The sequence below is a fragment of the Muntiacus reevesi genome, chromosome 13 (genome assembly GCF_963930625.1).
Source record: "Muntiacus reevesi chromosome 13, mMunRee1.1, whole genome shotgun sequence".
NCBI lineage: Eukaryota > Metazoa > Chordata > Mammalia > Artiodactyla > Cervidae > Muntiacus > Muntiacus reevesi.
The window spans coordinates 11,358,226-11,372,730 of NC_089261.1; the positions used below are offsets into that span (position 1 = coordinate 11,358,226).

General features: G+C 35.7%; 1 protein-coding gene across 6 annotated transcripts in view; it reads right to left on the bottom strand.

Annotated features, from left to right (window-relative positions):
• The window catches only part of TMEM116 (transmembrane protein 116), a 123,741-nt gene that overhangs the window by 92,405 nt on the left and 16,831 nt on the right, over window positions 1-14,505 (bottom strand). For all 6 annotated transcript variants that reach the window (XR_010658822.1, XM_065904209.1, XM_065904207.1 and 3 more), the window contains exons 4-6: window positions 12,937-13,068; window positions 2,914-3,018; window positions 804-853 (exon numbers count right to left, since the gene is read on the bottom strand). Coding sequence is in view for 5 of the 6 variants with exons in the window: in XM_065904209.1 (XP_065760281.1) it covers window positions 804-853; window positions 2,914-3,018; window positions 12,937-13,068 (287 nt within the window). In the remaining variant the exon portion in view is untranslated. The remainder of the gene's footprint in view (window positions 1-803; window positions 854-2,913; window positions 3,019-12,936; window positions 13,069-14,505) is intronic.

A 14,505-nucleotide genomic window follows, 5' to 3' on the forward strand; every position in this document is an offset into this window, starting at 1 on the left:
TAGTAAAGAATCCATCAGCTAAGGCAGGAGACATAAGAGATGTGAGTTTAGTTTCTAGGTTGGGAAGGTTCCCTGAGCAGAAAATGGCAACCCACTCCACTATTCTTGCTTGGAAAATTCAATGGACAGAGGAGCCCATGGTGTCGCAGAGTCGGACAAGACTGAGTGACTAAGCATGCACTCAGGGAGTTGCATCATCAGATTAAAAAACCAAGTGGGTCAAACTGAAATGAAAAAATCTACCAAAGAGCTATGTGATCTGTGCATTCCCTGAGAATTTTTCCAAAATGCAGCCTTAGGCAAACAGTTATTTATCCAGCTTAATATATGCAGATTTCTATAACTGGAAAAGATTCAGGAGTAAAAGAGAACAACGTCTAAAATCAACTCAATGTGACCATCACTTTAGGTGAGATCCAGATCCTTTCTGAGTTTAGTAAAAGAGTCTCACCCAATGTTACAAAGGTGAATAAGTTCTTGAAAATCATCTATTATAGCTTTCATGATATATGAAAAAGAATTAGAAGGCAAAAGACTTAAAGGAAAAATATTCACTCAAGGTCACATACAGTTAACTGCAGAACTGGGGCTAAAACCCAATCTGTAACTTCAAATTGCTTGCCTATTTTACCTGGGAAAATGAAATCAGTAATTATGTATTTGTTGCTTCCTACTCAGTAAAGTTATGTGAGGACCAAGGAGTGACCGAATGAATGGAAATAAGAGCTCTGTCCTTTTAATTGTTCCCACCTGGACCCAAGAGTAATGAGTCTACACCATGCTAGGAAGGAAAAAAGTCTTACCTGGACAAAATGATGACTATTTGACCAATTCGGCAGGTATAATCTATAACCTATGAAAATAATAAACGTGAGTAATGTCTTAGTATATTGCCAATCATATTATAATAAGACCAGGTCATCACTTATTATTTGATAGCACAAAAATTCCCAATAGCAGGTTTGCTTCAGTTAAGCAATACTTGATAAAAAAGTAAATGAAATGAATAGTTCCTTAGCACTGAACATAGAGAAAATTTTATCTGTATTATGGTACATTAAAAAAATACACCAGTAGCCACAAAGAGGGCCTGCAAGAAGTAGCTTAATGTAAGACTTGGATACCACAACACATCCTCTTAAGAAGAAAGGCTAATATGAAATTACACAGTAAATCTTCATCTTCGAATAACTGCTCAAACCTCTCCTCTTTTAGATCAAGGGAGGTGTAAACTGTTCAGGCCTTATGCATGGAGTAAAAGTCTATGTATAAGATGATCAGCAGAAACCATTAACAGCCCAGGGTTAGTATAAGACAGAATCAAAAAAGGCACCTTGAATATAAGATCTATCTAGAAGATAGGAACCCATGTTCCCTTCATTGGAAGGTGAACTTTTAACCACTGGACCATGAGCACTTCATTTTTATGACGAAAAATTGAGGCCCAAGAAAGGAAGATGATGTGCCCAAGGTCATACAGGAGATACAATGACAGAAATAGGTTTAGAGGACAGATCTCCCAATTTACTTTCAAATGCTCTTTTCACAATACTATAATACCATTTATTCATTCAACAAACATTTGCTGCGTTTCATCATTGCATGATAGGATACCACTTTCATTTGTTCTAGAACTGCAGGCTTTGGAAAAAATATGCTGGGAGGCTTTCTAGATTCATTTATTCCATGGCGCTCTTGAACAAAAATTCTCCTTCAAAAAGCCACAACAGAATGGATACGGCATAAATAAGAGGACTAGAATATTGAGTAAGATAAAATACACACAAAGACAGTTGAAGAAATGAACAATGATAACAACATAAAAATGTATTCTGCTAAATTACCTAGTGATTTACTTAAAGAATGAGAAATAAGGAACTAAGAGTACTATACAATGGAATACTATTTAGCAATAGAAAGGAATGAATTACTTATATACAGTGAATGAATTTCAAAAGCATTATGCCAAATAAAATAAACCAGACACCAAAATATTTTGTATGATATATAAAATATCTATATGAAATGTCCAGAAAATGAAAATCTATAGAGACAGAAAGTGTATTAGCGGTTGCCTAGAGCAGGGTGAGCCAAACACAACTTAGTGACTGAACAACAAGGGCAGGACAGGGTATGGAAAACAAATTAACAGGAAATATGCATGAAGGGTTTTACTGGAGTAAAGAAAATATTCTGAAACTGATTTATGATAATTTTACAACCTGGTAAGTTTATTTTTAAAACCACTGACTTGTACACATGAAACAGGTGAATTATGTGATATATGTAAGATATGCATACACAGAAAAGGATCCAGGTATATTGACTTATTTACCAAGTGTTCTCTTCTCTTTCTGCAATGCTAGACAGTGTCCAAAACTCTTTTGTGAATCAAAGAAGGAATGGGTTGCTTCCTGGATCCATCTTCTTTTGTAATTACCATGCACTTATTCCTCTGCCCTTCTGCAAACCAATATGTGTTACCCACATAAACCAACAAAATACTTCAGAGCACAACTCTGCCTCTCCAATACCCACAACCCAAATCCCATGTTAGCTAGCTGGGCATTTTCCCTACCTGCTTGCCAAGATCTTCTTTAACAATGATGGACTGGCATAGAGCCAAGAAGGATTTCCCTCACTGAAAGGAACCAGGCAGGAATGGTAATACTGTAAATAATGTTTCCTATAATCAAATCCTGTTGGTGGTGGTGGTGGTGGCGGCGGCAGGGGTGGTGATGGTGGCAAAAGAGTAGAGAAATCATGTCAACAGAGTGGAAACTTCATGAGTTTTCTCTTTTATCAACTCCAATGAATTCACCTAGTCAGTGCTAAGTGCTAAACTATTTGTCAAGGACATGTGGATTTGTTTTAGCATACTGTTCTTAACTATCAGCTCTGAATAAAACTTACCAGTGAAAAGGTCCTCTGTGCACTCTGGCTAGGTTTCATCCTCAGTTCTTTGTACAGATACCAGATATAATTGATGGTGTAGAAAAATGAGGAGATGTACAATACCTAGATGAAAATCAAAACAACTGATCATAACTGTCTCACTATGGCTTCTTTCAATTTATTTCATTATTTTCTACTGTAATAATCCTACCTACTGGTCTATTAGTAACTTACCATCTAGTATCCCTATCATGCAAAACTGGGCCAAGTCTGAGAATTCAACCCAGGCCTACCTAAAATAAGTCCCAGAGTCCTTATTTTATCCTTTCGACTGTTCAGAAGAACCACAACATTATCCACCTCCTCTCATTCAACTGTTCTATTTTTATGAGGATATCATAGAATCTTTTTCTATTTCATTTTTTAATTGAAAAGGACATCAGAAGGGTACAAATGAACTTTTTTACAAAACAGAAGTAAAATCACAGATGTAGAAAACAAACAAGTTTACCAGGGGATAAGGGGTGGGGGAGGGATAAATTGTGAGATTGGGATTGACCTAAACAGACTGCTCTATATAAAATAGTTAACTAGTAAGGACCTACTGTATAGTACAGGGAACTCTACTCAATACACTGTAATGGCCTATATGGGAAAAGAATCTAAAAAAAGAGTGGATATTTGTTTATGTATAACAGATTCACTTTGCTGTATACCTGAAACTAACACAATATTGTAAATCAACTATACTCCAATAAAAATTTAAAAAAATAAAGAAAAGGACATAAGAATTTCCATTTCTAATAATGAAAGCCTAGGCTATCCGAACCAAACTTTCCATTCAAAAGAACTAAACATGAATATTTTTTTAATCTTTAAAAACATCAAAGAGCTGACAAGATTGCAACAAACCAGTAGGACAAAAAAATCCAAGAGAAGGAACTTTTGCTTCCATCTTTGATGAAATAAAAGGAATAGAATTGCACCTCAGCCTTAAAAAACTAAAACCTGGACAAAGTACATGAAAACACTGTTTTCAAACATCGGATAACAATCAGTACAGAACAGTAATCCCCGAAAAAAAGAAAAACAAACAAGTTGAACCCAGCTAACCAGCTGGGCAAAGTGAGTGTGGTGAAGGGGAATCCAAAAGAAATAAGCTGTCTGTGAGTTAAGACAGATTTCAGAGTTCAGAGAGGCCAAGGCAGCTAAAATGTGTGAAGCAAATTATCAGAGAAGAGGCAGATACACAGAAACCTAGAGGTCTGGAGGTTTGCAGAGGTACCTTCAAGTCTTTGGTTAAGTATACACATGGGAGAGAAAACCATGAAGAACAGAAAAAGCACCAGAAAGGAGTATGTAGAACAACCTTCAAAAAAAAAAATCCCTAAAGGAATAGCTTGTGTCTCCATCAGCCAGTGTGGAAAGACATCCTGACTCATAGGCTGAATGGCAATAATGTAAAATCATAAGAAGAGTACTGCCCTACTAATCAAACCAAATTAGCTGTACATGAAATACTGCCCTAATTAAGCTTAAAAGCAAGCCTTCAAAAAAACAAAGGATCAAACAAACTCAGAGTTAACTACATTGAAGACAAAATTCCTGAATTTAAAGGGGATTTATATGTATATATAAAACCCAATACTCAACAATATAAAATCTATAATATCTGGTGTGTATTAAAATATTGTAAGTCATGTAGATAAGCAGGAAATTATGGCCCATAGTCAAGAGAAAAATTAATTAATAGCCATGGACCCAGAAACAACATAGATTATAAAAATTAGGAAAAAAAAGTTAAAGGAACTACTGTAAATATACTCAGTATGTCCAAGAAGGTAGAGGAAAGCATTAGGACAACATTGAGAAATGAAAGATATTAAAAAGATCCAAGCTGAAAGTCTAGAAATGAAAAATATATGGAATTTATAATATGGAAAATTAGAAATTGCAAAAAATTAGTAAACTTGAAGACACAGAAATGGAAAGTAAAACGAAACACCTAGAGATAAAAGACTTTGAAAAAAAGGAACAAAACTTCAGTGAGTTACGTAACAATACAAGCAGGCTAATAATCCCTAATATGGGATTGGAATTCTAGCAGGAGTAGAGAGGAAGGGAGGAAAAAAAATATATTTCAGGGAATAATAACCAAAAAATTTTCAAATTTGATGAAAATACAAACCACCATGTCCAAGAAACTTAATAAAACCAAACATAACATGAAGAAACCATACCAAGGTACAACATAATCATGAAATTAGATGTCAAAATCCTCAACAAAATATTAACAAACCAAATTCAACAATACATAAAAAGGAACATACACCATGATCAAGTGGAATTTATCCCAGAATGCAAGAATTGTTCAATATCCACAAATCAGTCAATGTGGTATACCATATTAACAAACAGGAAAATAAAAATCATGATCCCAATAGATGCAGAAAAAGCTTCTGACAAAATTCAACATCCATTTACGGAAAAAACTCTCCACTAACTGGGTATAGAGGGAACTATACCTCAATATAATAAAGGTCATGGATGACAAGACCACAGCTAATATCATACTCAACAGTGAAAAGTGGTCCTCAAAGATCAGGAATAAGACTAGGGTGCCCATTCTCACCACTTCTATTCAATAGTAATAGAAGTTTTAGCTACAACAATCAGACAAGAAAAAGAAAAGGCTTCCAAGTTAGAAGAGAAGAAGTAAAATGGTCACTATCTGTAGATGACATGATACTACATATAACAGAACCTTAAAATCTCTACCCAAAAACTACTAGAGCTGATCAGTGAATTCAGTAAAGTTGCAAGACACAAGATTGATATACAGAAATCTATTGCTTTTCTATATGGGCTTCCCTGGTGGCTCAGAGGGTAAAGTGTCTGCCTGCAATGCAAGAGACCTGGGTTTGATCCCTGGGTTGGGAAGATTCCCTGGAGAAGGAACTATCAGAAAGAGAAAGCAAAAAAACCAATTCTATTTAAAACGGCATTCAAAAAAAAAAAAAAAACTTAATTAAAGAGGTGAAAGACATATTCTGAAAACTATAGAATGGTGACAAAGGAAATTTTAGATGATACAAAGAAATGAAAAGATACACTGTGTTTATGAATTGGAAGAATTAATATTGTTAAAATGTTCATAGTATCCAAAGCAATCTACAGACTTAATGCAACAATCTCTATGAAAATATATAGGAGTACTAGAACAAATAATCCTAAAATTTATACAGAACCACAGAAGACCCAAAATAGCCAAAGAAAGCTTGAGAAAAAAGAACAAAGCTGGAGTTATTACATTCCCTGACTTCAGACTACAGTACAAAGGTAAGTCATCAAAACAGTATGGTATTGGCATAAAAACAGGCACACAGATCAATGGAACAAAATAATGAGCCCAGAAATTAACCACACACTTTGGTCAATTAATCTATCAAAAGAGGCAAAAATAAACAATGTGAAAAGATACTCATCAATAAATGTTGCTGGGAAAACTGGACAGCTATGTGTAAAAGGATGAAATTTGAACATTTTATCACATCATATAGTGCTTCCCTTGGTGGCTCAGCAGTAAAGAATCAGCCTGCCATGCAGCAGATGCAGGTTTGATCCCCAAGTCAGGAAGATCTGTGGAAAAGGAAATGGCAAGCCATTCCAGTATTTCTGCCTCAGCAATCCCATGGAAAGAGGAGCCTAGTGTGCTACAGTCCAAGGGGTCGCAAAAAACTGGACACAACTTAGCAAGCAAACAACAACAACTATGACCACACCACACACAACAATAAACTCAAAATGGGTCGAAGACCTAGATGAAGGGCAGGAAACCATAAAACTCTTAGAAGACACAGGCAGAATACTCTGACACAGAAGCACTTTTTAGGATGTCTCCTCATGCAAAAGAAACAAAAGAAAAATAAACAAATGAGATCTAATTAAACTTAAATGCTTTTGTACAGTAAAGCAAACCACTGAGAAAAAGAAAAGACAACCTACAGAACAGGAGACAATATTTGCAAATGATATATCCAATAAGGAGCTAACATATGAATAGCTTGTACAGCTCAATATCAAAAAGCCAAAAAACCAATTTTTTAAATGGGCAGAGCTGAATAGACATTTTTCCAAAGAAGACATACAGATGGCCAACAGGCACACAAAAAAATGTTCCATGTTGCTAATTATCAGGATAATGCAAATAAAAACCACAATGAGATATTATCTCACATCTGTCAGAATGGATATCACAAAAATGACCACCAATAACAAATGCTGGTGAGGATGTGGGGAAAAGGAGAACCCTATAACAGTTGGGAATGTAAAATGGTTCAGCCACTATGGAAAACAATATGGAGGTTCCTGGAAAAAATATAATTACCATATGATCCAGCAATTCTACTCCTGAGCATATATAGCCAAAGAAAAAGAAAACAGTAATTTGAAAAGACAATATCAAACTCTAATATTCATAGCAGCATTATTTAAAATAACCAAGATATGGAAGAAACTTAACTGTCCATCAACAAATGGATACAAAATATGTGGTGTATAAATAAATAAATAAATATATATACATACATACATACACACAATACAATATTACACAGCCAAAAGAAAGAATGAAAATTTGCCATTTACAACAACATAGATGGAAGGGGAAAGTATAACATTTAGTGAAATAATCAGAGAAAGATAAATACTATATGTTACTACCTGTATGTGGAATCTAAAAAATAAAACAAATGAATAAATATAACAAAACAGAAACAAACTCACAGATATACCTAATAAAACAACTGGTTGTGCTAAGTTGCTTCAGTCCTGTGTGACTCTTTGGGACCCTATGGATTGTAACCACTAGTTTATATTCTCACCTGGAAAATTAACAAGTGGTTATCAGTGGGAAAAAACGGATGAGGGAGGGGCAAAAAATGGGTAGGGGATGAACAAGTACAAGCTACTATGTATAAAATAAACAAGATACAAAGATATATTGTACAGCACAGAGAATATAGCCAATATTTTATAACTTTAAACAAAACAGTATAATCTATTAAAAAGTGAATCACTATGTTGTACATCTGAAACTGATAAAATATTATACATCAATTATATCTTAAATTAAAAAAAAAAAGAAATTCTGACACATGCTACAACATGGATACACCTTGAAGACATTAAGCTCGGTGAAACAAGCTAACACAAAAGGTCAAATACTGCATTATTCTACTGATATGAGGTACCCAGTGCTTCCCAGGTGGTGCTAGTGGTAAAGAACCCACCTACCAATGCAGGAGACAAAAGAGATGTGGGTTCAATCCCTGGGTTGGGAAGATCCCCTAGAAGAGGGCATGGCAACCCACTCCAGTATTCTAGTCTGGAGAATCCCCATGGACAGAGAAGCCTTGTGGGCTATAGTTCACAGGGTCGCAAAGAGTCGGACATGAAGAGTCAGACAAGAAGCAACTTAGTACACACATGAGATACCCAGAGCAGTCAAATTCATAGGTGGTTACCAGAGGCTGGAAGGTACAAGAAATGGAGAGGTATTATTTAAAGGATAAAGAATATCAGTCTGGGATAATAAAAATATCTGGAGGTGAATAGTGATAATAGTTACACAACAATGTGAATGTATGCTGCTGAACTGTATACTTAAAAGTGGCTAAAATACTAAATTTTGTTATGTATTTTTACCAAAACCTAAAATTTTTTAATGGTTAAATGGAAAATTCTATGTTAAATGTGTTTTACCACATTTTCAAAAACTACAACTAATTCATTAAATAAATAAGCTACTGTGTTTAAGCCCTCTATAGCCCATCCCTTCCACTGATTACAAAGAAAAACTATCTGGTAAAAATATAAAAATTAACTACTTGAGGACTCTGAAAAGTAAACAAAAGCAAGTAGATTACAGAAGGGAGTCAAATGTGAAGAAGTGAACTGCACAGAAATAAGTTTCCCAAACTTTTTCTCTCTCACAGCTTTGTCTCAAATGTGTACCCCAATCATGATGCTGCTCAATGTAGACACCTAAAACTCTAATAGAAACCCATCCTTTAGGCTACAGAAACCAGAGAAGGGCTCCCATCAGGTAGGAAGGTGTGGAAAAGCATGTGGAGAATCCCAGAAATGAGGATGCTCTGATTCTGTGTGTGATTCCATGTAAGTTTCAGCCTAACCCCTACACCATGCATGAGCATGGTAGTCCCAAAACAGCACAGCCAAGGCTTAGAGAAATAGACTGAGATCTGAACCACTGCCTAAAGATGATATGATAATTACATTCTATATATAAAGAAAAGAAAAATGTCACTGACTCTCATGGGAGAAGATAATCATCAAACATCAACTCAGAAATGAGCCAGATGTTGGAAACATCCAAACAGTATTTTTATTTTTGTGTGTGTATAACAGAGTTTTATTAAAGTGCAAAGGGATAGAGAAAGCTTCTGACATAGACATCAGAAGAGGACATAAACAGTGCCCCCTTGTTAGTTTTCAGCAAAGCACTACATACTGATTAGCAAGCATTTTGATATAGTTTTTAGTTTTTAGCAAAGCATTCTATACTGGTTAGCAAGCATTTTGAGATAGAATTGGCCAAAGGGAGTCATCTCTGGCCATAAAACAATTGACATGAATCTTGAAGACAGGCAGATTTCCAAGCAAATATAGTTTCATTAATATAGCTTATTAAGAAAAACATTTTCATGAGGAAGACGTATTGGTTTGCTGAGCCATTAGCAGCTCAGCTGAGCCATTAGCAGCTCAAGGCTTGAGAAAACTGAGTTCAGGAGGAACCAAGTGTCATCATGGAGCCTCCTTTAATCCTGTGTAAAAGAAAATAAGTGAAGTCGCTCAGTCGTGTCCGACTCTTCATGACCCCACGGACTGGAGTCTACCAGGCTCCTCCATCCACGGGATTTTCCAGGCAAGAATACTGGAGTGGGTTGCCATTTCCTTCTCCCCAACCAGTATTTTTAAAAGCAACTATTTACAATGCATTTAAGGGAAAAAACATTTGAAATAATTTTAGGGGGTGACAGAAATAGGAATGTTTATTAACTTGATTGCGATGAGGATTTCATACATATATAAAAAATGTACACTTTAAATATATGTAGTTTTTGAATACATAGCTCAATAAAGTTCAAAAAATAAAGTAACACTAATCACATCTGTGCCAAACACAAGGTAATTGCTATTAGTGACAGTTTTATAGATTTAGGAGACTGAGTCTGGAAAGATGAAGTACTTGCCCAAGGTCACACAGTTAACCAGGTCCAGGATTCCAATGCGGATTTTTTTTTTCCTAGTAAGATAATGCTCAAAAGCCTTCAAGCACGAAACATGTATATTATCAAGTGTGAAACAGATCGCCAGTGCAGGGTGGAGACAAGTGCTCAGGGCTCGTGCACTGGGAAGACCCAGAGGGATGGAGTGGGGCGGGAGGTGGGAGGGGTTTCAGGATGGGGAACACATGTAAATCCACGGCTGATTCATGTCAATGTATGGCAAAAACCACTATAATATTGTAAAGTAATTAGCCTCCAACTAATAAAAATAAATGAAAAAAAAAAAGTACATGAACTGAGAACTTCCAGACGTCTAACGTGGATTTAGAAAAACCAGAGGAGCCAAAGATCAAGTTGCCAATATCCACTGGATCACAGAAAGAGCAAGAGAATTCCAGAAAAACTTCTGCTTCATGGACTACAGTAAAACCTTTGACTGTGTGGATCACAACAAACTGTGGAAAATTCTTAAAGAGAATTTTACCAGACCACCATACCTGCCTTCTGAGAAACCTGTATATAGGTCAAGAAACAGTTAGAACTGGACATGGAACAATGGACTGGTTCAAAATTAAGAAAGGAGTACATCAAAGGCTGTATATTGTCACCCTGTTTATTTAACTTATATACAGAGTACATCATGTGAAATGCCAGGCTGGATAAAGCACAAGCTAGAATCAAGATTGCCAGGAGAAATATTAGTAACCTCAGAAAAACAGACGACACCACTCTTATGGCAGAAAGTGAAGAGGAACTAAAGAATCTCTTGATGAAGGTGAAAGAGGAAAGTGAAAAAGCTGGCTTAAAACATTCAAAAAATTAAGATAAGGCATCCGATCCCATCACTTCATGGCAAATAGATGGGGAAAAAAATAAATAGCAACAGTGACAGACTTTATTTTCTTGTGCTCCAAAATCACTGTGGACTGTGACTGCTGTCATGAAATTAAGATACTTGCTCCTTAGAAGGAAAGCTATGACAAACCTAGACAGCATATTAAAAAGCAGAGACACCACTTTGCCAACAAAGGTCCATATAGTCAAAGGTATGGTTTTTCCAGTAGTCATGTACAGATGTGAGAGTTGGACCCTAAAGAAGGCTGAGCTCCAAATTGATGCTTTCAAACTGTGTGCTGAATGAAGAATCACCTTGTGAGTCCCTTGGACTGCAAGGAGATCAATCCAGTCAATCCTAAAAGAAATCAACCCTGAACTTTCACTGGAAGGACTGATGCTGAAGCTCCAATATTTGGCCACCTGATGCAAAGAACTGACTCACTGGAAAAGACCCTGACGCTGGGAAAAACTGAAAGCAGGAGAAGAAGGGGACTACAGAAGATGAGATGGTTGGATGGCATCACTGACTCAATGGACATGACTTTGAGCAAGCTCTGGGAGTTGGTGGATGAACAGGGAAGCCTGGTGTGCTGCAGTCCATGCGGTTGCAAAGAGCTGGACACAACTGAGCAACTGAACTGAACTGAATGAAGGACAGGGAAGCCTGAAGGGCTGCAGTCCATGAGGTCGCAAAGAGTCAGACACAACTGAAACGACTGAACAACAAAGATTATAATATTATAATAATTTATTATTACCTGAGAAAATACAGCCTTAACCCTATTTATGAGGTTATAAGCAGGACTGAATAAAGTATGTCTCTAAGATACTTAAATTCATATGAGACAGGTAACATATTATTAGTACCTGGAGTTCATATCACTAATTACATATCAGTATTTTCCTACTAAATTAAAACAAATTTCCCCTCTAGCAACAACTCCCAGAGGAAGTAACTAGCAGTGAGTATAGACTGCACATCAACCTCTACTTTTTTCACATCCTAAGTCTCAGAAGCATTATATACTGATAGTACTAGGTAGGTTAATCCACTGATAAAATCTATGAAAGATATGTAACTTACATATAATCGTATGTAGTATTTCTAAAAGTCAACATTTATTATGTTAATAAAAAATGCAATAATCTCAAAAGATGTTGAAATATACTCCATTACATGAAAATATGGTCAGAGTATGTTGAATAATAGGAGCAGATTATGAGTATTAATATATTAGAAAGATGGTAATGATAACCTTATATACAAAACAGAAAAAGAGACACAGAAGTACAGAACAGACTTTTGAACTCTGTGGGAGAAGGGGAGGGTGGGATGTTTCGAAAGAACAGCATGTATATTATCTATAGTGAAACAGATCCCAGCCCAGGTGGGATGCATGAGACAAGTGCTCGGGCCTGGTGCACTGGGAGGACCCAGAGGAGTCGGGTGGAGAGGGAGGTGGGAGGGGGGATCGGGATGGGGAATACGTGTAACTCCATGGCTGATTCATGTCGATGTATGACAAAACCCACTGAAATGTGAAGTAATTAGCCTCCAAATAATAAAAAAAAATTTTTTAAAAAGAGTATTAATATATTATATTAGCTCTAAAATGTATTTATCTATAGAGAAAAAGATTGAAAATACATAATATACATAAAATATTAAAGAGTAATTATATCTGAGTGATTTAATTACCTTTTTGCTTCTCCATATTTTCCAAATTTTCTACAGTAAGTAGTTTCTTAATGTGGAAAAACAGTAAAAGCTATTATTTCAAAGTATAACAATAAATAAAAGGGTCCCACTTGCCAGGATGGGTTATCTTCACTTCTTACTTAGATCAGAGTGTGCCTTTCATATAAGATGTTGTCTCAATCTAGTAGTACTCACCTGTCCAACTACTTGCAGGTTATAGCAGACAATGTCCTTATTGACTGTTGAAGTTCCATAGAGAAGTGCCTCAGTGAGCCAGTATATCCCCAAGAGGAGGTCAGAGAAGCTCAGGTAGAAGAGTGGTCTTCTCTGTCAAAGCAAGAAAATTCATACCTTCAAAAATGATGCAGCCAAAAGAATGTAACAATCAACTATGTTTAACCTTTCTCGTATAAAACTGGGCACAATTTCTCTGGGGCCTCTGCTACTGGCTAACTGTAGGGAATCTAAATGAACAATCCAGGCAGGAAGGAATCTGTAATCTCAATTATTCCAACTGTTCTGGAACCAGAGGAACTTCTCTCTCAAAGAGACATTCCTTCCTCAGATACAGGGTCAAAGGAAAGAACGAAAAAGTGAAAAATTTTGTAATGGAGACATAAATGGGAAATTTTAAGCGTTCTAGCTGCACAGCCAACATCTTCTAACAGTAAGAAATGGTATCTGAGTGTTTTAGGATACGGTTAAGAGCACAAAGAACATCAAAACAAGTGTTTTTAAATTGTCACAGTTTAATTTGCAATTTTTCTTTACTGATGTGTAACTGACAAATAAAATTATAAGGTAATTAAAGTATATGTGATGATTTGATGTATATATACACTGTGAAAGGATTTCCCTCAAGCTAATGAACACATCCATCATCTCACATATTTATTTATATAACATAAATGTGTGTGAGAACATTTAACATTTACGTTCTATTCTCTGAGCAAATTTCAATTATACAATATAGTGTTATCAACTATGGTTATCATGATTATGTATAGGATCCTAAGATGTTATTCATCTTATATAGGCTTTCATATTAATGAAAGTCAAGATGGAGAAAAATATCAGCAAGAATAATATATGTTGTCTTTCAATTTCTAACTACGTTCTAGAGTTTGTCTGTCTCACTTTCTAGTATCCTTCTCCTTTTGGTCTATACCCTCCCACTTTCTTGAAAACAGTTTTGGACACCCATGGAGAAAATTATAAAATGTTTATTAAAAGACCCCAAAGATAAGGTGAATGCTCATGAACTGTAAGATCCAGTATTATGAAAATGTCAGTTCTCCTTTAACTTATACACAGATTAAATGTAAATCATTATATCTCAACATATTTTCTTGTATAGTTTGATGAAGTTGGCTCTAAATTTGATACTGAAACACAAAATATCAAGTTAACCATAACATTCTTCAAGAAAAAGGAGAAAGAGGACTTATCTTACACATACCAAAACAATATAAAGCTGGATACAATATAAAGTAGATACAGTGGTATTAGCCCAGAGATGGACAAACAGATCAACAGAACAGAATGTTGTCTCAAACAGGCCTAAGCATGCAAATATATATATATATAAGATTTATAAACTTTTGATACGTGACAGAGGTAGCTTTCTGGGTGGAGAAAGAATAGGCTTTTCAAAATGTGATACTAGAACAACTGGGTATCCATATGGATAAAAATGAAATTGGGCCCCAACTTTCTATTTCACACACTCAAAAATTAGTCTCAACTAGTTCAAAGACCTAAATG